Genomic DNA, 27,280 nt, shown 5'->3' on the forward strand with positions numbered 1-27,280 from the left:
CTCCCCATCCCCTAGTTCCCACCTTGAACATCATGAGCTGTTGTTATTAGTCTTGGAAGCAGAGTCTGGGTTGGTGCGGATAGCAAAGGAGGAAGTCTGAGCCCCCTCTCATTTGTCTTCCTCCCACCTGTCCCTTTTCTGGGAAGTTGTGGAATTGTTGCAAGAGTTTGCAGAAAGTTAGGAATGGGTAGATAGCCAAGTCCTAATCTATGGGTACATTGTTGTGTCTCAAACCAAAATTTTCCTTATCCACAATGTCCCTTCTGTCTCTTCCACTTTACAGTGGACTCGGCCACTGTGCATAGGCTTCTCTGCTCTCCATCAAATCACTTCCACTTTCCTGTGCCCCCACCCCCGCCTCCAGTTTTCCGCTAGTATCCGGCAAGGTTTCTTGCAACAAATGATTAGTTCTTCTCTTCTGACTCATGGGGCTCCCTGCCGCAGAGAGCACAGCCCTTGCTCAGAGCCCAGGAACCCCATCCTTGTTTCATCTCAGTTCTTCATGGGCTTCACTCTTCCCACTCATGGAAGGGAGGTAGCTCAGGGACCTCCATTGTGGGACCCTTGAGACGCTTCCACTCTGATTCAGAAACACACTTCTACCTCTTTACTGTTAACTCTTAACAGATGCAGTCAGCAGTTTCTGGGCACTTCTCTGAGTAGGTGCCTGGTGCTGACTTCTCCACTAGGGTTTCAGGACAAACTACCAAGGAATTGCCTCAGCCTCCTACCAGTCCTTCCTCACCCACCTTCTGTCTAGGTTCACTTGGTTTGTCATCAGGAACTGAGCAGGTCCAGGACTCAGGCTTCTGCTTCAGCCCAAGCCAGTAGTCCTTGTTGAGGTAAAAGCCTTAAAATTTAGCACCCTAGCTCTTGATTGGATGCAATTTGGAGTAAGTGTGTTTCGATTTAGGCAGGGTAGCTTGGGATACCTTTTAAAAAAACAAAACTAGATATTAAAATGTCTGGCAAGGTTAGAATCAGACTAGACGATTTGCTTCTAAAAATTAGTTTCAGTGAGTCCCAGGGACTAATTAAGGTTTATTTTAAAAAGTGTCTACCTTGGTACCCAGCCACCTCCTGCATGCTGTGCATGTTATTGGGACTTGTATTATAGGCGATGGTATGTGAGAATCCAGTTGGGACTCGCTGTTGCCATCCTCCTTGTTGTATCTGATTTTCATCACTAGACCCAGCAACCCTTCTCAACCTTAACTGCCACCTTCCCTACACCCCAGTTTACAGAGACCATTGGGCCTCTGGCTGCAGAATACAAAGTCCTGGGCTGTTAGAGGAGTCCTTTCCTCTCTGCCTGCCCTTTCCTGTCCCTCCCTCGAATTCTCTCTCCCCGTAAGTGATGCTGGGAAAGTCATAGGACTGGCAAAGCAACTGTTTAAACCCTTGTAACCGGGGCCTTGCCCCCACCTCCTGTCTTTTCTCCTTGCCTTCCCCACTCCTGTGTCCTCCCATCTATCCTGTCTTTCCTTTCCTCCTCTCTCAGTGTCCTCAGCACCCACAAGGAATTTTCCTATCACTGTGAACTTTGCTGGTACAGAGGAATAATATCTGCCTTCACTTTTTTTTTTTGGACCATAGCTAGCCAGTCATTTCTTAAACCTCCCTTCCTAAAATCTGGGGGGTCGAGGGGAAAGAAAAGCCTTAGTGGCCTGGTTGTTCAAAGGATAAGAATAGCTTTATCCTGCACTCAGTACCCAAACTCACTTCAGTATGCTTACTGAGGCCATGAGAACCTGAGGGGCATCTGCCCAGGACAGGAGCCATGGCATATGACAAAGACCAATGAGGGACCAGGAAAAAAAGTGGTGATGTCCCCTTTCCCTGTCACCTCCAGCCTCTGCCAGCAATGAGCTGTCCCCCTCCCACCCTACACAGTAGCTGGTCAGGGCTGAGTGCAGTCCTGGGGGTAAGGGGATGACATGCCCAGGTGTCAGCTCAAAGGATCTCTGCATCATCTTGAGGTGGGAGGCAGGGAAAGGAGCACCAATGAGGTTCCCTGCACCACCACCCCCCTCACCCCCACCCCCGCCCCACCTTTTACAAATGGCATTTTCTTAATTGAAATCTGGGAAGCAGGTGTGATTACTTTTTTGCTCGTAGATATTGTCCTAAGTTGGAATTCTCCCACTGCCCTAAAACTTTCCCTAGTAGTCCTTTAAATTCCCCCCTCCCTTTTTGGTAGCTGTTTTCTCCGTCCTCTCTCCACCTCCCCTCTTATCTAGGAGCTGTTTGTAAGCACGATTTTTTAACAGGTTATATTGTACAGGATCAATATTTTGCTTTTTAACAAGGATATTTATGTAATAAGAAACTTTGCCTTAGGCAGGTGTTGGCCAGAAAAGTCCAGATTCCTCTGGGATCCCACCCTGGCCTCTCCTGGAGCTCTGAACCTGCTGTGGAAGGAATTGGCCGTGACCTTCACCTCTGGAGAGTAGGGTCTATGGCGAGGGAAAAGGGTGTTCACCATGATAATCTAGTGCCTCCATAGAGGGGTTTGGAAAAATTTCAGTCTGATTTCTTTGTGTGTCAGCTGACTTCCTTAGCTGATTGTTCCCACTTGCACCTCTCCACCTCTGCATATTTGGCACTAGAACTCCTGAGACACCACTTCTCATGCTTCTCCCTCCCTACCAGCGGTCAAGGCTTTGGAGCCACTCTTTTGTAACTCCAGATTATTTAAAGAGAAAAATACAAGACAGAAATCTTCTAGCACTTTGTAAACACAGTGAATAACCTCTTGGAGTATTTTTGGCTTTATATAAAACAAGGTTTTTAATTGTAAAGTATAAGTGCCATTAGAAAATGCACAGGGCATATCTTTGTTAAAGTAGATTTTTCAATGTTTTACAGAATTACATTTTCAAAAAAAGGTTTTATAATGAAGTTGTTTATTAAAAACTTCTGAATGATGTGTTTGGGAGTTATGAACCTGTCTGATTGGGAAAGGGTTGGAGAGAGCCTCGAATTGGGAAGAATTGGAGTCTCCAGACATCTTTAGCATCCAGGATGATGGTGAGTGTAGGGCAGACAGTAAAAACCCCTCCCATCAGCACCTACAAGCTTTGTACTTTTAAGTTAAATATCTTATTTGCATGTCTTTGAGGTAAGTGGCATAATTCTATCAGTTAATCATCTTGGATGCAAGGGTCAGACAGCCAAAATAACACTGAAATTGCATGTAACTGGAAAATGCCAGATGTAGAGCAGTCTTTGGGTTAGGCTTGATCTAGTGGCTCCAACATGGTTGGCCTCAGCATTCCTATTTCTCTCTGCTCTGTCTTGTGCAGTTGTGACTTCATCCACAGGCCCTACAAAGTAGATTTCCCCTCTGTGTGGGAGTGAGCAGAATGCTGCCTGGATTCCAGACCTGCCATTCTCACACATTGCTGACCAGAAGGAAGCAACCCTTTCCGGGCTGTCAGGAGAGGACTCGCCCCAGAAGCCCCAATAAGCATCCTGTTTCATTGGCCTTGATGGGATTCTGTGCCATCCCCAAACCAGTTACCATATGCCAGTGATGACAAGGCTGAGACAGGAGGAGTGGTTTCTCAAAGGAAATTTGGGGCACTCTTAAGATGAGGAATTGATGCTGGTTGTCCAAGAAAGGACAAATGTTCACCCTAGTCGCTGCCCAAAGTGCACAGCTGGTGACAGCTAGGACCTGACCTTACCTATACTTGTGCCCAACCACCGGGTTCAGGCAGACTGCTGAGAGGCTTACATAGCTTCACATGACTTTGGTGGTCTCTAATGAAGGTCGTTACCACCATCCTGGGCGCCAACCCTTGTGCTGAGATCCTCCCATCGGGGCTCATACTGAACTGGCTTTTCTGTGGTCTGGAGCCAGTGTCTATGGCCAAGCAGTGCAAGTCACTTGGAGTCCAGCCAAGAGCCTATGGGGCCATTAACAAGTGCAGGTGTTTTGTGTACAGAGGAAGTGGGCTGACCCTTCATCTTTGGCCTTCCACTTGACAAATGTTCACTGTACACCCCAATAGGTTAAAACCCTAGCTGGTACCCTAAGGAAATCCACCTTGCTCCCTAGGGAGTGTATACCACAGTATAGGTCTGAGGGCTCAGATGAGGGAACTGTTGTATCCATTGGTCAGGAAAAGGCTGAAAGCTTTCTGGAAGAGGTGGCAAGGGCTTCCAGGCAGAGGTGGGGGGGATTAGAGGTACTGACCTCCATAGGCCACAGTTTGGGAGCTGAGACCACAGGAACACAGATTGGCAGGATCAAGGACTGAGAGGGCTGGCCAATCCAGCTCTTAGTCTGCTAGGTACAGTCCCTGCACTTCAGGCTGGAGTCCACCTTTGGAAGGGTAGCATTTGGGCCTAGGACAAAGTGAAGCAAGGTCCACCTCGCTTCTGCCAATCAGCCCAGGAGGCAGCAACTCCTGTTGGAGAAACCAGGCAGATGCCCACTCGCTCCCTGGTTTGTAGCATTTAAGACCCTTTCTCACCCCAGATCCTTCCACTCGGACCTTGCTTATTTTCCTCACATGAATATTTCAAGCACCTGCTTTCCCTACATGAATGCGTTGATCACCTTTGTGTGTCAGAAGATTACCATTATCCGCCGCTCCCAGTTTGAGTCTGGTCAGTCTTTGCAGGAGATATCTCTTAAGCCCTCTGCATGTGCCTGAGTAATTTATCCAGTGCAAGGCTGAGAGTGTCCTACAACTGCCCCAAAGCGCCACTCGAGTGTGGAAGCCGGGCGACTCCTGCCTGCCCACCGCAGATGGGGAACATTGAGCAATCGCCTGGCGTGGTGATTGTGATGGGAAAGTTTTAATTGTCCAGGACCAGCGACTGGGCCTGTGCCCTGGTATTTGCTCCGAGCTGACCCTTGCTTGGTACACACTTCTCCCCACCTCCACCGCCAGCGCCAACCAGTCTGGGGACAGTTCGTCTGGCGCCCGCGGTCGCATCCCCATCGGGCAGTCCCGTACCCCTCCTCCGGGCCTGCAAGCCGCTCGCCCCGGCTGCGGGAGACCCCGGCGAATCACGTCCTAGAAGGGGGCGCGTGGGGCGGAGCCTTCCGCCCGCTGTCCTCCTACCACCAGCCGCCCCTGTCGCCGAGCCCGCAGTCGCCCTCGCGCCCCGAGCCCCTCCAGGCCAGAGGCTTCCGCAGGCGATGGCGGACAAGAAGGCGGGGACCCCAGAAGCCGCGGCGCGCCCGCCGCCCGGCCCTGCCCGGGAGGGGGACGCACGCACGGCTCCCGCGGCCCGGGCCCGAGAAGCTGGGGGGCGCGGGTCCCTCCACCCCGCAGCGGACCCCGGGACCGCCTTCCCTTCCCCCGGGCGCGGGGAAGCGGCCTCCGCGGCGACTACTCCGAGCCTGGAAAACGGCCGGGTCCAGGACGAAGCCCCAGAAACCTGTGGTGCAGAGGGGCTAGGGACTCGGGCGGGAGCCAGCGAGAAGGCAGAGGACGCGACCACGGAGGAGGGCGCCATCTTCAAGAAGGAGCCATCGGAGGAGGTGGAGAAGCAGCAGGTGGGGGAGAAGCTGGTGGGGGAGGAGAAGCAGGAGGTGGGAGCGGAGGCCCAGGAGGGCCCGCGGCTCCTGAACCTTGGTGTCCTAATTGTGGACCCACTGGAGGCCATCCAGTGGGAGGCGGAGGCCGTGGGCGCCCAGGCCGACAGGGCCCACCTCCGGCTCGAGCGCAGGTTTGGGCGGATGCACAGGTTGCACCTCGCCCGTAGGAGCTTCATCATCCAGAATATTCCGGGCTTCTGGGTCACCGCCTTCCTGAACCACCCGCAGCTGTCAGCCATGATCAGCCCTCGAGATGAAGACATGCTCTGCTACCTGATGAATTTGGAGGTGAGGGAGCTCAGGCACTCCAGGACAGGTTGCAAATTCAAGTTCCGCTTTTGGAGCAACCCCTACTTCCAGAACAAGGTGATAGTGAAGGAGTATGAATGCAGAGCCTCAGGCCGAGTGGTGTCTATTGCGACTCGCATCCGATGGCACCGGGGCCAGGAACCCCCGGCCCTCGTACACAGGAACCGGGACACTGTCCGAAGCTTCTTCAGCTGGTTTTCACAGCACAGCCTCCCAGAGGCCGACAGAGTTGCCCAGATTATTAAAGATGACCTGTGGCCCAACCCCCTGCAGTACTACCTGCTGGGGGATAGGCCCTGCAGAGCTAGGGGAGGCCTCGCAAGGTGGCCCACGGAGACCCCTTCTAGGCCCTACGGGTTCCAGTCTGGCTAAGTGCTGCCTTGGGATGTGGGGCCTACATAAGGCTTCCTCGTGCCTCCTATGGGTGGTGGATCTGGGCTCAGGCCCATGGTGGGCGCTCTGCTGTCTGCTGTCTGCTGTCTGTTCTGTGCACTCCAGCTCTGCATGTTCGGTGGACTCAGCTCTCAGATTGTGGCCCTCGTGGCCAGTCTCGACTGTTTCCATATGGCCTCATGCTGTTCTGTGTTAACATCACATGGCTGTCACATGCCGCTGCGTCTACACTAAGCACCCAGTGCTGTGGATGTGCACTGCCATAATCTTTATGGCATGGACCTGTGACTGTGGCCATCCCAGCCATTTTTGACAAGGGTACCCACAAGTCACTACTTGGAGGACAGTGCCTCTTTGAGGCCTATGCTTCAAGACTCCAGCCTGCCAGCCTTCACATGCGTGCTGGTCGTGCTTACAGTAGCTCTACACCCTGGCTGTGGCAAACCGAGTCTCATCACCCAAGATGAAGTGGCTTCATTTGGTGCCAGGTGCCACCCAGACTTGGACATTCCATGGCCTCAAGACCACAGGCTACCACCAAGTGGACTCTTGGGTATCTGGCAGGATGAGCACACAGCTGGCTGCTGGGCATGGTTGAGGTCAAGGGCATGAAGCAGTGGACAGCACATTCTTTGTGATCATACTGCTCCTCTTGCCCCACGGTGGCCTGACATCACCACCTGCTGCTAGCTTATGAGGGTCTGTGCCGTGCCCCACCAATGCCTAGCCATCTCCTTTCCCATGAGTTTTGCCCAGATCACCATGAGCCCTGTTGCCTGCTCCCAGGTCTACAGGAACCTCCATAGCCGCTTGTGGACCCAGGTGGGCCACCCGCCAATGCACAGGACAGCCCCTAATCCCCAGGAACTCTGCCAAACTGGCCTATCTGGGCATGTGAGTGAGGCAGGGGCAAGGATGGGATCCCCTCCTGAGCCCCGGTTACTGGACCCCACAGAATCCAGGTGCTCTGCCAGCCCCCCTGCCTCTACCTGTTGGGCTGCCAGGCTGTGGGTGCTGGGGGGGGGGGGTCTTCCTGGTCTTGGGGCCTGTCTATCCATACCCAGATCTCACACCACTTTTTTCTTTAAATGATGGCTTAGAAACAAAAAATAACAACTGAAGAAAAAGATTTTTTCTTAAACTCAACAAGAAAGACTTTCGTGTTGAGTTTGCCTCTCTTCGTCTCCAGAGAGGGAGGGTTTGCCCTGTAGACTGCCAGCATTCTCTCTTCCCCATACCTTACCCTCTTTAGCAAGGCCTAGAATCTTCCAAAGGGGACAGTCCAAGGCTGCTGAACAGAGAGACCAGGAAGTCCCCAGGGCAGGAATAGTTAATATTCCATTTTATGCTGTGTTCTTTTACACTAGCCCCAACTCTTTCTTACCCTTCCACCAAGTCCAAACCCCTCTAGGCCTAAGAGCTGAGCTGCCCACCCCCTCCTCCCCCTGCTTGCAGAGCTGTCTGTCTCCATTTCATTTTAGGGGAAGGGGTGGTGGTGACCATACCCAGGCCCCTTCCCATGGAAGGCCTTATCTTCTGTTCCCTAGGACCTGGGGAGGCCTTATCACAAAATAATGTGGAGGGTGCTTTTGGCAGGGAAGTACAAAAGGAGCCAGAGCCAGCTGAAAAGACAGAATGGCTGAGAGATGGTGGAAGGAGGAGAGCCCTTGATTTTGGTTAATAAATAGAGACAGGGTCTCACTATGTTGCCCAGGCTGGTCGTGAACTCCTGGGTTCAAGCGATCTGCCCACCTTGGCCTCCCAAGGTGCTAAAATTACAGGTGTGAGCCACTGTGCCCATTCAGTTTTTTTTTTTTTTTCTTCAAGACAGGGTCTCACTCTGTTGCCCAGGCTGGAGTGCAGTGCTGCATCATAGCCTCGAACTCCTGGGCTCAAGTAATTCTCCCATCTCAGCCTCCCAAGTAGCTGGGACTACAGGTGTATGCCACCATGCCCAGCTTTTTTTAAAACATTTTCGTAGAGACGGGGGTCTCACTGTCTTGCCCAGGATGGTCTTAACTCCTGGGGTCAAGGGATCCTCCCACCTTGGCCTCCCAAAATGCTGGGATTATAAGTGTGAGCCCTTGCTAACATTTTTGATTCAACAATATGTTTTGTAAACTAGAAGAATAACAGAACACTGCAACTTTAGAGGTTTTCTCTCTTGGTCCTACCTTGTGTATGTAGAAAGTTAATGTAAGCTTTTCTTCTGCTGCTTTTAAGTAAGACCCTATGCATCCTTTCCTGTGTTTCAGCCCACTGGGGCATTATGCTGTAAAGGCTTGCTTGTTGCTTTTAGTTGAGAACTTTTGCAAGATTGTCAGTGTACATTTTTTATGCCACTTGGAAACTTATGTGACTATTCACAATTGTTATCAGGTTGTTGGGGCCTTTACCATAACCTTGTACTTAGAAGCAGAGTTCCGGTTTTGTTGGACTTCAGACTGGAAGCTGCGACCATGTTCTGCAAGGATAACCTCCAGAAAGAATTCTGTGACCCTGATGGTCTTGATGATTTTGTGCCAGGTTGTAATTGACATCACTGTAACTGACAACGCTTCTTTTAAGCAGAGAAATATTCCTGAGGTGGCTTTGTCCAGTTACAAGGGGATCAGTGACACTTTTGTTTTCTATATGCATGATAAAAAATAAAAAATTGCCTGTCTGGGGAAAAAATAACTTAGATCATGTTACTTCCCCATCCAAAACCCTACACTGGTTAAAAATATGTATCTCTAGGCTGGGCATGGTGGCTCACGCCCGTAATGCCAGCACTTTGGGAGGCTGAGGCGGGTGGATCACGAGGTCAGGATTTCGAGACCAGCCTGGCCAACATAGTGAAACCCCGTCCCTACTAAAAATACAAAAATGTGCTGGGTATGGTGGCGGGTGCCTGTAGTCTCAGCTACTCAGGAGGCTGAGGCAGGAGAATCGCTTGAGCCCGGGAGGCAGAGGTTGCAGTAAGCTGAGACCATGCCATTCGCCATTGCACTCCAGCCTGGGTGACAGAGTAAGACTCTGTCTCAAAAAAAAAAAAAATGTATATATATATATGTGTGTGTATATATATGTATATATGTGTGTGTGTGTGTGTGTATATATATAAAATTCCTTATTGCAGGCAACAAAGCCCTGCATTTGCTGGTCCCTCCCAGCATCTCCCATCCACTTCTGCTTTGCTCTCTCTGCTCCCCCAACACTGGCCTCTCTCCTGTTCTTTAAACACACTAAGCATGTTCCAGCCTCAGGATTTTAGCACTTGCCTTTTTCCGTCTCCTAGCTAGGATTTTCCTCCTGCAGATATTCTCTTCTCATGGCTCCCTCAATTCATTCAGACCTCAAACGCCACTTCAGAGGCCTTCCCTGCCCAGCTTGTCCAAAATTAGCCTCTACCCCTCCCTTCATGATTTTTTCCATGTCACTTGTAACTCTCTGAAATGATTTTTTTTCCTTTTTGAGACAGGGTCTCACTCTGTCACCCAGGCTGGAGTGCAGTGGTGCTATCTTGGCTCACTGCAGCCTCTGCCTCCCGGGTTCAAGCGATTCTCCTGCCTTAGCCTCCCTAGCAGCTGGGACTACAGGCGCCCACCACCACACCCGGCTAATTTTTGTATTTTTAGTAGAAACAGAGTTTCACCACATTGGCCAGGCTGGTCCCAAACTCCTGACCTCAAGTGATCCAACCGCCTCCGCCTCCCAAAGCGCTGGTATTACAGGCGTGAGCCACCGCACCCGGCCTCTCTGAAATGATCTTTTCTTACCTTCTTCCACCTCCTTTCACATGTGGCAGGAGAACAGGGACACGTGTTTCTGCTGCTTTGCTTCCCCATAGTTTAGTGTCCAGTGTCTCAAAGATTACTGGTATGAGTGACTGACTTTATTCCAGCATACAGAGTACTGTGCTGGGCTCTGACAAAGGCATGGTTCCTGCCCAAAGGATTTGAGTTAGGTGGAGAAAGGTGTAGGTGATGAAAGGTGACTGTTTAATTTGCCATCCAGCTGGAACATATCTAGGAGTGAAAAGGTCACGACTAACAATTACACTCGGGCAAGAGGTGTAACTGGTACCCAATGGTCATCCAAGGAGACAAAACCCAACTGCATTCAATGTGGCTTATAGTTCACCAGGTATGTGATGATGTGGGACCAGAGGGCGGAGACTTCTCTGAAGTTGGGTCACGAGTTGGGTGTTAAGGAATAGGCAGTAGTTTAGAAAGTGGAGCCAGAGAAGGGAATCCTGGCAGAGCGAACAACGTGAGCAAAGGCACTGGATGGGAAAATGTGCGGCGTTGTTAACGTATAGCATGTGCCGTGGGTTTGGCTGCTTGGGAGAGGCAAAGCTGAATAGGTAGATTGAGGCCACTTTTTTTCTTTTATTTATCTTTTATTATTTTTTTCAAGAGCAATACCTGAAGAGGCCACTTTCTGAAGATAGGAACTCTTGAATGCCAAGCCAAGGCATTATCCTGTGGATAGTGGGGAGGGGTATCAGGCGTGGTTCAGAGGTGGAGTGATCTCACAAGGCACATCTGGAGGAGTGTCTGCAGTTATAGACCCCCAGTGTCTTCAGTTTGAACCTTATCTGTCCATCTAGGCTATAGCTCTTCTAGGAAGCCCTCCATGATTGCCCCAGCCCACAACAGTGTCTGCTACCTCCCATGTACAGCGTAAAACCAGAATCTGGGCACCAGTGCCTGTCTAGGCTGCACCCTCTGGGTGCTGTTTTGTGCCAGATGACTGCCTCTAATGCTCCCGGGGGGTATCAGGGTGAGCCTGTAAGCATCCTGGTGATTCTAGGAGGTGGTGCCCCATGTGGTTTGCCTGACTCTTGCCTGCTGGTTTGCAGGCTGCGTTGGCTCCTGCAGCCATACTTGGGCCCAGCTGCATCCTGCATTCCCCTAGGGCCCAGGCAATGGTTCTTTTCTAAAATGGGCACTTACCTGCTTACCTGTTCTCTCTGTGGCATAGCCAGTGGCTTGCTTCCTTTACATGGCACCGATGGCATGTCCCACCTGCCCTGGGGGCATGAGTCTCCTCCTCAGAACCCACTCCAAGCTTGCTCACTCATTCATGCCCTGAGTCACTGATATATCCACACATCTTAGCACCAACTATAATAGGCATGAGATGACCATTCTGGTCCCCGCCCTCAGTGAGCTCCGGGGTCCAATGGTGCAGCTGAAGAACATTGATAATAATCACCAATGTTTATTAACCACCTACCATGTGCCAGGGCTTTATATGGGTGCAGCAGGCAGAGTGTGGCTGTCTAAGCCTGAGTCAGACCATGCCCTTCTGCTCCAAACCCAATGGCTGCGATATATAGAGGAAAAGCCAACATGCTCTGCCTGGCCTGCAAGACCCTCCTGATCTGACTTCCAGTCACCAATCCAACTTCATCTCCTATGCTTCTCCACCTCCAGACCACTGTCCAGCTCCAGAAGCCTCTTTTTTTTTTTTTTTTTGAGACAGAGTCTCACTCTGTTGCCCAAGCTGGAGTGCAGTGGCATGATCAAAGTTCACTGCAGCCTCAACCTCCCAGGGCTCAGGTGATCCTCCCACCTCAGCCTCCTGAGTAGCTGAACTACAGGTGTGTGCCACCATGCCCAGCTAATTTTTGTATTTTTTGTAGAGATAGGGTTTCACCATGTTGCCCAGGTTGGTCTTGAACTCCTGGGCTCAGGCAATTTGCCCACCTTGGCCTCTCAAAGTGCTAGGATTTCAGGCGTGAGCCACCATGCCCGGTCTACACCAGCCTCTTGCTAGTCTTCGAACCTGGCTGAAGACCTTGCTTCCTCTTCCCTCTGCCTAGACGCTGCTTCTCCAGATGTTTGCATGGCCGGCTCCTGCCTTCATTAAGGTTTATCAGTTCAAACATTAGTTACACCTCTTCCAGGGAAGCCCTCCCCGACCACCCTTTCTAAAACTCACCGTGTCACTCTCTGTCCCCTTTCTGTTATAGCACTTAATGACCACCTGATATCACATTGTATATTCATTTTATTTATGTTTTTTTCTCTACACTCTTTGGGAATTGTTTTTTTTTTTTTTTTGAGACAGAGTCTGGATCTGTCGCCCAGGTTGGAGTGCAGTGGCATAATCTCAGCTCACTGCAACCCCCTCCTCCTGGGTTCAAGCGATTCTTGTGCCTCGGCCTCCCGTGTAGCTGGGATTACAGGCGTGCACCACCATACCTGCCTAATTTTCATATTTTTAGTAGAGATGGGGTTTCCTCATGTTGGCCAGGCTGGTCTCAAATTCCTGACCTCTGGGGATCGTGGCCTCCCAAAGTGCTGGGATTATAGGTGTGAGCCACCACACCCAGCGGCACTTTGTTTTATTCACTGCTAAATCCCCCTTACCTAGAGCAGCACCTGGCACAAGTAGTTCTTTGTGAAATGAATGCATGCATGTGTCACATCTTTGAGGTTCAGGAGGGTCTTCCTGGTGGGCGAGGCGACAGCACGTATGAAGGCATCAGATGCCTGCTGAAGGCCCTGCCGGGGTTCGTATCTCTAGGGATAGGAACTCTCTACTGCCCAAGGCAGTACCGCCCTTTTCCAGACAGTCTTGGAATTGAGGCAGTAAATGTCCCGGAGCCCATTCCCGACCCCCTACTACAGAGAGTTGGCCATGTGGCCTACGCATGCTCGAAGCGTGGAGGAAGGAGGCCAGGGTACAGAGGGGGCTTCCTGCTCTGGCGTGGAGAGCAAACACAAGCCTTGGATCCCAGGGTTCTGCTCCCCTCTGTCTCAGGTGCCTGCCCTGTTCTGTTCTGTTGGCCTGGGAAGGAACTTTGGACAGGCACTTTTAAATCCGAGAAAAATCTGTCCCGAAACTATGGCAATTACTTGTAATCTGCAACTGCCTTGATTACAGCTCGGGGGACTTTGATATTTTCCTCCAAGGATACCATGTCAGCACAAAAATTCAAGGAAGTCCCCAGTGCTTGCTTGCTCTTGCTCAGCAGGAGAACTAAACGTTGACTGGAGTCGGTGAACTCTGAGGCCTCCACCCACAAGCCCCACCATCAAAGCTGACTCAGGATCTTGGGGCACAGGGCTGTAGTGCATCAGGCACCCGATGGAAGGCTGATAAGCCTGTGCGGGGCTGCTCTTGCCACTTCCCCCCACATGGCCTTGGGCATGTCTTTTCACAGCTATTGACCCTTTTCTCATCCAAAGGAGAAAGAACTCCTTAGCAGGAGGTAAGAGTACCTTTAAGGTGCTCCCCTCCACATGCACCTCCAGCCCTCCAGGTGGCTGGCTCAGTGACAGTGCTTTTGCTTTTGGTGGCATCTAACTGAAACACTAATTAAGTCTTTTTTCCTTATATGAATATTCAGAGGGGAATCGAGGCAGTGGGGCTATTTGATCCATCACCTCAATGATGCGTCCAGGCTCGGGCTTTCTCTGATCTGCCATCCTTCTTGTTAGTTCCATCCTCAGGTTGGTGCCAAGATGGTGGCAGCAGCCCCAAGTGTCCACACTGGAGTATGGCAACTCCAGAGAAGGGAGACTGTGTCTTACCATGGCTCCTCTTAAGATGGAGGAAGCCTTTCCCAGAAGCCACTGTAGATTTTCCTGGTCCTATACCTTACTGACTAGAACTGGGTCACATGCCCCATCCTGAATTAGTTATTGGCAAGGGGGAGCAGGGTAGTAGTAGACCAAACATTGACGGGGAATGGGTGTCTGCTCATAATGTCCAGTGCCTAGAGGCAAGCTAAGACCACTGCCTCCAGGTGCTTACAGTCACACTTTGGCTTTTCTGTGAGACCCCACAGCTGGCACTTTCACCCCATGATGGCCCTCAGGGTTAGAGGGTGCTGACTTCTAGGCTAGCACAGGTCCAATTGCAAGGGTTCTGGACCTAGAAAGTTCCTTAAGTTGAGCCAAGTCACTGCCAAACTAAGATTCCTAGGAGGCAGGCCCTTTAGACTCTCCTTTGGTGAGTGAGGAGGGATTGAGCATCTATTGTGTGTCTCTTTCACTTCAAAGAACTTGGCTGGGTGTGGCGGCTCACACCTGTAATCCCAGCACTTTGGGAGGCCAAGGCGGGCACATTGCTTGAGTCAAAGAGTTCGAGACCAGCCTGGGCAACATTGTGAAACCCTGTCTCTACAAAAAACATATAAAAATTAGCTGAGTGTGGCCAGGTGTGGTGGCTCATGCCTGTAATCCCAGGCTTTGGGAGGCTGAGGTGGCGGATTACGAGGTCAGAAGATCGAGACCATCCTGGCTAACACGGTGAAATCCCGTCTCTACTGAAAATACAAAAAAAAAAAAAAAAATTAGCTGGGCATGGTGGCGGGCACCTGTAGTCCCAGCTACTCAGGAGACTGAGGCAGGAGAATGGCGTGAACCTGGGAGGCGGAGCTTGCAGTGAGCCGAGATCGCGCCACTGCACTCCAGCCTGGGTGACAGAGCGAGACTCCGTCTCAAAAAAAAAAAAAAATTATCTGAATGTGGTCGTGGGCGCCTGTAGTCCCAGCTATTTGGAGGCTGAGGTGGGAAGATTGCTTGAACCTGGGAGGTGGAGGTTGAAGTGAGCTGAGATTGTGCCACTGCACTCTGACCTGGGCAATAGAGCAAGATCCTGTCTCAAAACAAAACAAAACAAAAAATCCCTCATACAGTGCTTCGCAGAGGCCCTGTGATCTTACAGGTAAAAAAAAGGTGGTGCAGACCGGGCACAGTGGCTCACGCCTGTAATCCCAGCACTTTGGGAGGCCAAGGTGGGAGGATCACCTGAAGTCAGGAGTTTGAGACCAGCCTGGCCAACTTGGCGAAACCCTGTCTTTACTAAAAATACAAAAAAAATTAGCTGGGCGTGGTGGCAGGCGCCTGTAATCCCAGCTACTCGTGAGACTGAGGCAGGAGAATCGCTTGAACCCAGAAGGTGGAGATTGCAGTGAGCTGAGATGATGCCATTGCATTCCAGCCTGGGCAACAAGAGTGAAACTCTGTCTCAAAAAAAAAAAAAAAAAAAAAGGCAGTGCAGAGATTTCTGTTTCTAGGCAAGGTGGAGTAACAGAGATCAGATATATCCGTCCGCCTGAAACAAAAGTAAAACTAGACAAAATATATGAACTAGTGGTTTTCAAGGCTCTGGGCATTGAACGATAAAGGACAGAGATTCCAGACAGATGGGAAACAAAGGTGAGCCCTGTGATTGCTCCCAGCTTTGAGAGAGTTTTCAGGCTGCAACACAGGGAGGGGGAATTAAAGTGGAGCCAGGGAACACCATGAGTTGAGGAGACGGCGCTAAATGACAGGGCAAGGTAACCAAAGTGTGTAGGACAGAAGTGTGTAGGACAGACTGCCAGAGAGGAGACAGCTGCCTAGAGAGAAACTCCTGGAGAGCTGTGGAGCACCCCCGAAACCCAGCAGGATACTGATGAGCACATGTGTGTGAGGGAAGGACTCAAGGCCAAGGAAAGGCCCATCAGGAAGGATCTAGGGAACAGTGCCCACTGCTCACTGGGTGGGGACTGTGTCTGTTCCCACCAGCCATGCCGAGTATCATGGGGTGTTGAGAGGACTCAGGGAGGCCTTGCCTCACTAATGGCAAATAATTAGCTTTAGAATGAGCACTGGTTGGATTTGCCTAAAAAAAATCTTGTGTGAGCAATACCCAAAAGGATTAAACCATTTCCAAGTAACTCAAATGTCCCAGAAGAAAGCCCCAGAGGATTTACAGATTGCAAATATATCCAGCACCCAACAAGGTGAAACTCACAATGTCTGACACCCGATCAAAGATTATCAGTCCTACAAAGTAGCAGGCAATGCAGTCCATAATGAGGGAAATAAGCAAGCATAACCCACAACTGAAACTGATGTTAAAATGGGCAGGTAAGTACAAGTTACTCTAATTTGATTCCACATGTTCAACAAATTAAATAGACCCTCATATATATGGTTAAAAGATTTTTGACAGGAGTGCCAAAACCATTCAATGGAAAAAGGACAGTCTTTTTAACAAATGGTGTTGGGAGAACTGAATATCCACATGCAAAAGAATGAATTTGGACCATTTACCACATACAAACATCAACTCAAAATGGATCAAAGACCTAAATGTAAGAGCTAAAACTACAATATTCTTAGAAGACATAGGAGAAAAGTTTCATAACAGTGGGTTTGGTGATGATCTTTTGGATATGACACCAACAGCATAGGCAACAGAGGAAAAAATAGATAAATAAGAATTAATCAAAATTAAACTTTTGGCTAGGCTTGGTGGCCCATGTCTACAGTTGCAGCTACTTGGGAGGCTGAGGTGAGAGGTTCACTTGAGCTCAGGAGTTTGAGGCTGCAGTGTGCAATCACTGCATCTGTGAACAGCCACTGTACTCCAGTCTGGGCAACATAGCAAGGCCCTGTCTCTAAATACATTAATTAAACTTTTGTTCATAACAGGACACTATCAAGAGAGTAAAAAGGCAACCCACAAAATGGGAGAAAATATTTGCAAATCAGATACATGATATGGGTTTAATATACACAGTATACAAATAGCTTCTATAGTGCAACAAGAAAACAACTCCATTAAAAGAACAGGCAAAGAACTTGATTAGACATTTATTCAAAGAAGATATACAAATATTCAATAAGCACATGAAAAGATGCTCAACATCACTAATAAGTAGATAAATGCAAATCAAAATCACAGTGAGATACCACTTCATCTACACTAGGATAGGTATTATTATTTTATTTTTTTTTATTTTATTTTTTGAGATGGAGTCTCGCTCTGTCGCCCAGGCTGGAGTGCAGTGGCGCAATCTCGGCTCACTGCAAGCTCCGCCTCCTGGGTTCACGCCATTCTCCTGCCTCAGCCTCTCCGAGTAGCTGGGACTACAGGCGCCCGCCACCACGCCCGGCTAATTTTTTGTATTTTTTTTAGTAGAGACGGGGTTTCACCGTGGTCTCGATCTCCTGACCTCGTGATCTGCCTGTAGGATAGGTATTATTAAAAAAAAAAAGAAAATAACTATTGGCAAGGCCTTGGAGAAATCGGAGCCTTTGTGCATTGCTGATGGGAATGTAAAATGGCACAGCCACTGTGGAAAACAATATGGCAGTTCCTCAAAAAATCAAAGAATCACCATATGATTCAACAATTCTACACCTGGGTATGTACCTAGAAGAACTGAAATCAGGGGCTGAAATAGGTATTTTTATACCAGTGCAGCATTATTCACGATAGCAAAAAGGTGAAAGCAACCCACATGTCCATTGATGGATGAATAAACAAAATATGACAGAATATAATTTAGCCTTACAAAAGGAATGAGTTTTTTTTTTTTTTTTTTTTTTTTTTAATTGAGATGGAGTCTTGCTCTGTCCTCTATCGGCCAGGCTGGAGTGCAGTGGCTCGATCTCAGCTCACTGCAACCTCTGCCTCCCGGGTTCAAGTGATTCTTGTGCCTCAGCCTCCCAAGTAGCTGGGATTACAGGCGCATGCCACCACGCCTGGCTAATTTTTGTATTTTTGGTTGAGACTGGGTGGTCTCTGCCATGTTGGCCAGGCTGGTCTCGAACCCCTGACTTCAGGTGATCCAGCTGCCTTGGCCTCCAAAATGCTGGGATTACAGGTGTGAGCCACCGTGCCTGGCTGGAATGAGATTCTGAAACATGCTACAACATGGGTCAACTTGGAAGACAGTATGTTAAGTAAAATAAGGCAGGCAAAAAGGGCAAATATTGTATGATTCCACTAATATGAGGCACCTAGAGTAGTCAAATTCAGAGACAAAAAGTAGAATGGTGGTTACCAGGGGTTGGGGGAGGGGAGAATGGAGAGTTAATGTGTAATGAGTATACAGTTTCAATTTTTTTTTTTTTTTAAGACAGAGTCTTGCTCTGTTGCCCAGGCTGGAGCGCAGTGGTGTGATCTCAGCTCACTTGCAACCTCCCCCTCCCGGGGGTTCAAGCAATTCTGCCTCAGCCTCCTGAGGAGCTGGGATTATAGGCACGTGCCACAACACCCAGCTAATTTTTCTATTTTTAGCAGAGATGGGGTTTCACCATGTTTGCCAGGCTGGTCTCGAACTCCTGACCTCAGTTGATCTGCCTGCCTCGGCCTCCCAAAGTGCTGGGATTACAGGCGTGAGCCACCACATCCAGCCCAGTTTCAATTTGAGATGATGAAAATATTCTGGAGATAGATAGTGGTGATGGTTGCACAACACTGAGACTGTACCTGATGCCACTGAATTGTATACTTACAAATATTAAAACAGTCAATTTTATGTTGTACATATTTTACCACCATAAAATAAAGTAGAGATATGGACAATATGAAAAAAGATCCAAATCAAATATGTAGAGATTTAAAAAAAAGACAATGTCTGAGATGAAAAATACACTGGAGGCCGGGCGCGGTGGCTCACGCCTGTAAGCCCAGCACTTTGGGAGGCCGAGGTGGACAGATCATCTGAAGTCAGGAGTTCGAGACCAGCCTGGCCAACATGGTGAAACCACGCCTCTACTAAAAATACAAAAATTAGCCAGCTGTGGTGGCATGTGCCTGTAGTCCCAGCTATTAGGGAGGCTGAGGCAGGAGAATCGCTTGAACCCGGGAGGCAGGGGTTGCAGTGAGCTGAGATTGCGCCACTGCACTCCAGCCTGGGCGACAGTGAGACTCTGTCTCAAAAAAAAAAAGAAAAAAAAAGAAAAATACACTGGTTGGGATTAATGGCAGATTAGACATGGCAGAAGATTAGTGAATGCAAAGGCATAGCAATAGAAACTATCCAAAATGAAAAACAGATGAAAGAATCAAAACAAAGGAAAAGAAAAGAGTGTATCTGTAGGCAGGACTTCAACGGCTGGACAGTTTCAAGCAGGCTCACATATGGGTAATCAGGATTCCCGAAGGAAAGAAGAGAGATGAAGGACAGAAAAAATATTTGAATTGAAATAGCCTAAAACTTTCCAAGCTTAATGAAAACTATAAATGCACATATCCAAGAAGCTCAACAAATTTTAAGCACAAGAAATGAAGAAAACCACACTAAATCATCTCATAATCAAATGGCTTAAAACCAATAACACAGAGAAAACCTTAAAAGCAACCAGAGAGAAAAGACTGCTAGATACAAAGGGAACAAAGATAAAGACAATATCAAATTCGCTATTGGAAGCAATGTAAGAAGACAGTGGAGTAACAGCTTTAAAGTACCAGAAAACTATCAACCTAGAATTCTGTATCCAGCAAAAATACAGTGGAGTAACATCTTTAAAGTACCAGAAAACTATCAACCTAGAATTTTTTATCCAGCAAAAATATATTTTAATAATGAAGGCAACATTTTAGATGTACAGAAGCTGAGAGCATTCATCATCATCAGATCCCCACTACAAGAAATGTTAAGGGATGTCTTTCAGGCAGATGGAAAATGGTACCACTGTGCCCAGGCTGGAGTGCAATGGTGTGATCTTGGCTCACTGCAACCTCCGCCTCCCCACTTCAAACAATTCTCCTGCCTCAGCTTCCCGAGTAGCTGGGACTACTGGTGGCTGCCACCACACCTGGCTAATTTTAGTATTTTTAGTAGAGATGGGGTTTCACCATATTGGCCAGGCTGGTCTCGAACTCCTGACCTGGTGATCTGCCTACCTTGGCTTCCGAAAGTGCTGGGATTACAGGCGTGAGCCAGTGCGCCTGGCAGAGGTTCTTATACTATATGTGAAGTGGTATAATATCACTTGAAGGTAGACTATGATAAGTTAAAGTTATATACTATAAACCCTAAAGCAAAGCTAAAGTAACAAAACAAAAAGTTAGGGCCAGGCATGGTGGCTCACGTCTGTAATCCCAGCACTTTGGGAGGCTGAGGCGGGTGGATGACGAGGTCAGGAGTTCAAGACCAGTCTGGCCAAGATGGTGAAACCCCGTCTCTACTAAAAATAGAAAAATTAGCCAGGCCTGGTGGTGCACGCCTGTAATCCTAGCTACTCAGGAGGCTGAGGCAGGAGAATCGCTTGAACTCGGAGAGCGGAGGTTGCAATGAGCCGAGATCACGCCACCGTACTCCAGCCTGGGTGAGAGTGAGACTCCGTCTCAAAAAAAAAAAAGTTACAGCAAATAAGCAAATGGAAGAGATTACAATGGGATCACAAAGCATACTTGATTTATCCAAAAGAGGAAGAAAAAGGAAACAATAATGGGACAAATAGATAGGAAGCAAACAGCAAGACTGTAGACTTCAACCTAGACAAATCAATGATCACATTAAATGTAGGTGGACAACCGGGCGCAGTGGCTAACGCCTGTAATCCCAGCACTTTGGGAGGCCAAGACGGGCAGATCACAAGGTCAGGAGTTCAAGACCAGCCTGGCCAACATGGTGAAATCCCGTCTCTACTAAAAATACAAAAATAGCTGGGCATGGTGGTGCATGCCTGTAATCCCAGCTACTCAGGAGGCTGAGGCAGAATTGCTTGAACCAGAACCCGGGAGGTGAAGGTTGCAGTGAGTCAAGGTCACGCCACTGTACTCCAGCCTGAGCTACAGAACAAGACTCTGTCTTAAAAAAAAAAAAAAATTAAGTGGTCTAAACATACCAATTAAAAAGCAGAGATTGTATCATTGGAAAAAAGAAAGAAAGATCAAACTATATGCTGCCTATAAGAAACACATTTTAACTACACAAATGGAAATAGGTTAAAAGTAAAAGGATGGAAAAGATATACCATGCTAACAGTAAGAAGCAAGTGGGATTGGCTATATCAATATGTGACAAAATAGATAAATTACATAAATTACTAGGGATAAATTAATCCAAAAGATAGTATGTACCTAACAAAATACCTATAGCAAAAAATAGAACTGCAAAGAGAAATATAAAAATCTATAATTACGGGCAGAGATTTTAGTACCCCTTTCTCAATCATTGATAGAATAAGCAGGCAGAAAATCAGTAAAGATATCATATACTTGAACACCACTATCAATCAACTTGACCTGACTGATATTTATAGAATGCTGTACCCAAGAACACGGAATACCATTCTTTTCAATTGTGCGTGAACCTTTATCAAGATAGACCATATTTTGAGCCATAAAACAAGTCTCAATAAAGTCAAAAGGACCTAAGTCATACAAAGTCTCTGCCCACAATAGAATTAGAAATTAGACATAAATAACCTAAGGATCCTTGAAAAAAATTCCCCAATATTTGGGAACTAAATAACACACTTCTAAATAACACATGACTCAAAAAAAGAAATCAAATGAAAATTAGAAAGTATTTTGAATGGAACGACAATGAAAACACAACATAGCAGAATTTCTGGGATGCCATTACAGTGAGACTTTAAAAGAAGTTTATAGCACTAAACACCTACATTAGAAAAGCTCTCAAATAAATGCCCTAGCTTCCACCTTAAAACACTAGAAAAGAGCAAATTAATGACAGGGATGGGCTGGGTGTGGTGGCTTATGCCTGTAATCCCACACTTTGGGAGGCTGAAGCAGGTGGATTACCTGAGGTCAGGAGTTCGAGACCAGCCTGGACAACATGGCAAAACCCTGTCTCTACTAAAAATACAAAAATTAGCCAAGTCTGGTGGCAGGCACCTATAACCCCAGCTACTCGGGAGGCTGAGGCAGGAGAATCACTTGAACCCAGGAGGCGGAGGTTGCAGTGAGCCGAGATCACACCACTGCACTCCAGCCTGGGTGACAGAGAGAGACTCTCTCTCAAAAAACAAACAAACAAACAAACAAATAAACAAAAAAAACCCAAAAATAAAGACAGGTATGTCTACTTTCACCATTCAGGTACTGTATTGGATATTGTAGCCAGTGCAATCAGGCAAGAAACAGAAATGAAAGGCATCCAGATTGGAAAGAAAGAAGTAAAACTGTCTTTATTCACAGACAACATGACCATCTATGGAGGAAATCCAATGAGATCTAAAAAAGCTACTAGAACTAATAAGTTAGCAAGGTTTTAGGGTATAAGATCAATATTTTAAAAATCAACTGTTATTTCTGTTCAACACTAGCAATGAAAAATCAGAAATAAAAACATACCATTTACAGGCCAGGCACAGTGACTCACACCTGTAATCCCAGCACTTTTGGAAGTTGAAGCAGGCAGATTACTTGAGAGGTCAGGATTCTGAGACCAGCCTGGCTAACATGGTGAAATCTCATCTCTACTGAAAAATGTAAAAATTAGCTGGGTGTGGTGGCATGCACCTGTGGTCCCAGCTGCTTGGGAGGCTGAGGCACGAGAATTGCTTGAACCCAGGAGGCAGAGGTTGCAGTGAGCCAAGATCCCGCCACTACACTCCAGCATGGGTGACAGAGCAAGACTCCATCTCTAAATAAATAAATAAATAAAAATTTAAAAACACACCATTTACACCGGGCGTAGTGGCTCATGCCTGTAATCCCAGCACTTTGGGAGGCTGAGGCAGGCAGATCACCTGAGGTTGGGAGTTCAAGACCAGCCTGACCAACATGGAGAAACCACATCTCTACTAAAAATACAAAATTAGCCAGGCGTGGTGGCACATGCCTGTAATCCCAGCTGAGGCAGGAGAATCGCTTGAACCTGGGAGGCGGAGGTTGCAGTGAGCCGAGATCACACCATTGCACTCCAGCCTGGGCAACAAGAGCGAAACTCTGTCTCAAAAAAATAAAAATAAAAAATTACCATTTACAATAGCATCAAAAATATGAAACACTGAGGAATAAATCTGACAAAAGAAGTGAAAGACCTAGACACTGAAGATACAAAACACTGCTGAGAGAAATTAAAGATGACCTAAATTGAGAGGTAGAATTTGTTCATGGGTTGGAAGACTTAATATTGTTAAGATATCAACTCCACAGCTGGGCACAGAGGCTCATGCCTGTAATTCCAGCAATTTGGGAGGCCAAGGCAGGAGGACTGCTTGAGCCCAGAAGTTTGAGACCAGCCTGGGCCACATAGGGAGACCTGTCTCGACAAAAAATAACTAGCTGGGCATGGCAGTGCATGCCTATAGTCCCAGCTACCTGGGAGGCTGAGTGGGGAGGACTGTTTGAACCCAGGAGGTCAAGGCAGCAGTGAGCCGTGATTATGCCACTGCCACTGCGCTCCAGCCTGAGAGACAGATTGAGATCCTGTCTCAAATAAATAAAAATAAAATAAAGAGAGACATTCGAGCCAGGTGCATTTTGGCTTGAGCCTATAATCCCAGCTACTTGGGAGGCTGAGGCAAAAGGATTGCTTGAGCCCAGGGATTTGAGATCAGACCGGGCAACAAGGTAAGACACTGTCTCTACAAAAATAGAAAAAAAAAATTTGCCAGGCGTGGTGGTGTATCCCTGTGGTTCCAGCTATTTGGGAGGCTGAGGTGGGAGGATCACTTGATCCTTGATCATGATTGCAGTGAGCTATGATCATGCCACTGCGCTCCAGCCTGTGCGACAGAGCAAGACTCTGCCACAACAAAAAAGAAAAAAGAAAACCCAAGATAAATTCACTGTGACCTTGAGTTAAGCAAAGATGTCTAACACCAAAAAGCAAAATCCATAAAAGGAGCTGGGCACGGTGACACGTGTCTGTAATCCCAGCTACTCAGGAGGCTGAGGCCAGAGGATCGCTTGAGCCCAGGAGTCTGAGACCAGCCTGGGCAACAAAGGAAACCTCTGTTTCAAAAATCAAACAAACCAAAAATTCAAAAAGAACAAATTAAATTGCTTAAACAAATTATTTGTTTAATTGTTTATAAATTGGACTTCATCAAAATAAAAAAACTTGTGCTCTTCAAAAGGCATAGTTTTCAATGAAAACACAAGCCATACACAGACTAAGAGAAAATCTTTGCAAAACATTTACCCGATAAAGGACTTGTCTGCACAATACATAAATAACTCTCAAAACTTGACAGTAACTCCAAACCCAACACAAATGAACACAAATTTGAACATCTACTTCACCAAAGAAGATATATTTGTCACCAACAATAACAAATAAGCACATGAAAAGATGTGCAACATGTCATTAGGGAAATAGAAATTAAAATCACAAGATGTTATATACCCATAAGAATGGCTAAAATTAAAAATATTAACCATACCAAGTGTTATTAGGATGTAAAGGAACTGGCACTCTTGTATACTGCTGATGGTAACATAAAATGATACGCCACCTTAGAAAAGAGTGTGGCAGTTTAGGTTAAACATAAACCTGACTTCCTCTCAAGCCTGGCGTTTGGTCGGTGGGGACCCACGTGGGTTCAACCTGTGTCTCAAGAAGTATTTCTGTTTGGGGCCCATCTACCTGGCCATGGCATGATGTCTGTCCGCAATGATTGCAAGGTGTTCAGATTTTGTAAATCTAAATGTCATAAAAACTTTAAAAAGAAGCACAATCGTCACAAAGGTAGGTGGACCAAAGCATTCTGGAAAATAGCTGGTAAAAGGCTTACAGTGGATAATTCATTTGAATTGGAAAAACATAGAAATGAACTTATCAAATACCAGTGAGAGCTATGGAATAAAACTATTGATGCAATGAAGAGAGTTGAAGAGATCAAACAGAAATGCCAAGCTAAATTTATAATGAATAGACTGAAGAAACATAAAGGGCTACGTAGAGAAGTTCAGGATATCAAAGAAGTCAAGAAAAACATCCATCTTTCTGAGCCCCTCTTGTAGGCAAAGGGAAGCAGCTGGAAGAGAAAATGGCACAGAGATTACAACAGGATATGGACATGGAAGATGCTTCTTAAAAATCTGTAACCATTTCTTTATGTACATTTGAAAATGTCCTTTGGAGACTTGGAACTGCTAAACTATTGGTTTATGTTTTACATAAGGTCACTTAAATGAAAAGTGATTAAAATATATCTTTCCTACATTGCTATCTACTTTAAAACATCAGATATTACAGATGTTAGATTGTATCTCAGTGTTAAATCCTCACTGATAGATGTACATATGTAAATCATGAAAATTCTACTTATAACTATAGAAGTGAATGGTGGACATAAAATGGTTATGCCATTTGGCTAATGGCATTAGGCAGCAACTAATGGCAAAAATTCATGGCTAATGATGTATAAAATAAAATGTTCTTTGCAGTAAGATATTCCCTTTATTAATGTTATAGAAGGGGGGATACAACAAGGAACTAACAATTTGTATGACAGCATCAAGTATTATTTTGATTTTAGTATTTCCTGTTTTGGTTTATTTGCATCTTAGAAGAGCATAATGGCATTGTTTGATGAAGCGTAATTATGCCGGACTGTTTAGACCTGGTTTAACCCTTCTGATAGGGAGTTGTGAATGTTGGGTATGAGGACTGAATAATCTTTGCCTGAAATGACCTTACACTCTAGAATTTCCACTTTGGAGAATACTCAGTTCTAACTTGTGATTCCTGGTAGAACAAACTTTATTTTTTTAGCCTAGCAATGACCTAGAAGCAGAGGAATCCCAGTGCCTTTAAAAATTTATTATGTGGCTTTAAGAAGCTCCTAATTGTTTTTGGAGAGTAGAATTTATGGGTACAACGTCTGTTCATTATTTGCACATAAAATAAAACCATTTTAAAAGTAAAAAAAAACCAACCAAACAAAAACCCCAAACCATACATCTACCATATGATACAGCCATTTGACTGCTTCACTTGCTTATAGCAACTGTATTTGTAATAGCCCAAACTGAAACAACCCAAATGTCCATCAACAGATGAGTGGATAAACAAATTCCATACAATGGAATAAAAAAGAAATGGACTATAGTTACACATAAGAGCATAGATGAATCACTAAGTATGCTGAATGAAAAAGTCAGACAGGTTGGGCACGGTGGCTCACACCTGTAATCCCAGCACTTTAGGAGGCTGAGGCAGGCAGATCACCTGAGGTCGGGAGTTTGAGACCAACCTGGCCAACATGGTGAAACCCTGTCTCTACTAAAAATGTGAAAATTAGCTGGGCGTGGCGGTGGGCGCCTGTAGTCCCAGCTACTGGGGAGGCTGAGGCAGGAGAATGGTGTGAACCCAGGGGGCGGAGCTTGCAGTGAACTGAGATTGTGCCACTGCTCTCCAGCCTGGGCTGGAGTGAGGCTCTGTCTCAAAAAAAAAAAAAAAAAATATATATATATATACACACACACACACACACACACACACATACATATATGTATACATACATAGCGTAATATATAGTGTATGATTCTCCTTATATAAAGCTCTGGGAGATGCAAATTAATCTATAGTGACAGAAAGAAAGATCAGTGGCTTATTAGGGATGGTGTCTTAGTCTGTTTTGTGTTGCTATAAGGAATACCTGAGGCTGGGTAATTTATAAAGAAAAAAAGGTTTACTTGGCTCATGAGTTTTTTTTTTGAGACAGAGTCTTGCTCTGTTGGCTAGGCTGGAGTGCAGTGGTACAATCTTGGTTCACTGCAACCTCCGTCTCCCAGGCTCAGCATCCTGAGTAGCTAAGATTACATGTGTGGGCCACGACGCCTGGCTAATTTTTGTATTTTTAGTAGAGACGGGGTTTTACCATGTTGTACAGGCTAGTCTCGAACTCCTGACCTCAGGTAATCTGCCCGCCTCGGCCGCCGAAAGTGCTGGGATTACAGGCATGAGCCACTGCACCCGGCCAGCTCATGAGTTTTTAAAAATTTTTTTAAATTTGTTTTTAGAGATGAGGTCTTGCTGTGTTGCCCAGGCTGACCTTCTCCTGGCCTCAAGTGATCCTCCCGTTTCAGCCTCCCAGTGTTGGGCTTACAGGCCTGAGCCACTGTGCCCAGTCTGGCTCATGATTCTGACGGCTGGGAAGTTCAAGATTGGGCATTTGCTTCTGGTGAGTTCCTTCTGTTCATGGTGGAAGGTGGAGAGCTGGCATGTGCAGAGATTACATGGGGAGAGGAGAAGTGGGGGTTGCAGGGAGGTGCCAGGCTTTTTTTAACAACCAGCTTTCTTAGGAGCTAAGAGAGAACTAACTCACCTCCTCTGCTCCCACCTCCCCTGGTGCACTAATCTATTCATGA

The 27,280-nt window shown here is 46.9% G+C and overlaps 1 protein-coding gene and 1 pseudogene across 1 annotated transcript; both read left to right on the plus strand.

The window, feature by feature from the left end:
• Positions 1 to 4,849: 4,849 nt before the first annotated feature.
• Positions 4,850 to 8,923, plus strand: LOC116461267 (putative testis-specific Y-encoded-like protein 3). Its single transcript, XM_032142792.2, has one exon. The coding sequence runs from the start codon at positions 5,156 to 5,158 to the stop codon at positions 6,236 to 6,238; it is 1,083 nt and encodes a 360-aa protein (XP_031998683.1). The 5' UTR covers positions 4,850 to 5,155; the 3' UTR covers positions 6,239 to 8,923.
• On the plus strand, positions 8,719 to 26,334 carry LOC116460972 (probable ribosome biogenesis protein RLP24; annotated as a pseudogene).
• Positions 26,335 to 27,280: the final 946 nt, after the last annotated feature.

The sequence above is a fragment of the Hylobates moloch genome, unplaced genomic scaffold (assembly GCF_009828535.3).
Source record: "Hylobates moloch isolate HMO894 unplaced genomic scaffold, HMol_V3 SCAFFOLD_21, whole genome shotgun sequence".
NCBI classification, from domain to species: Eukaryota; Metazoa; Chordata; class Mammalia; order Primates; family Hylobatidae; genus Hylobates; species Hylobates moloch.

What these genes read in the sequence shown, in the direction of transcription:
- LOC116461267 (XM_032142792.2), top strand. Translation starts at nt 5,156, where the DNA reads ATGGCGGACAAGAAGGCGGGGACCCCAGAAGCCGCGGCGCGCCCGCCG.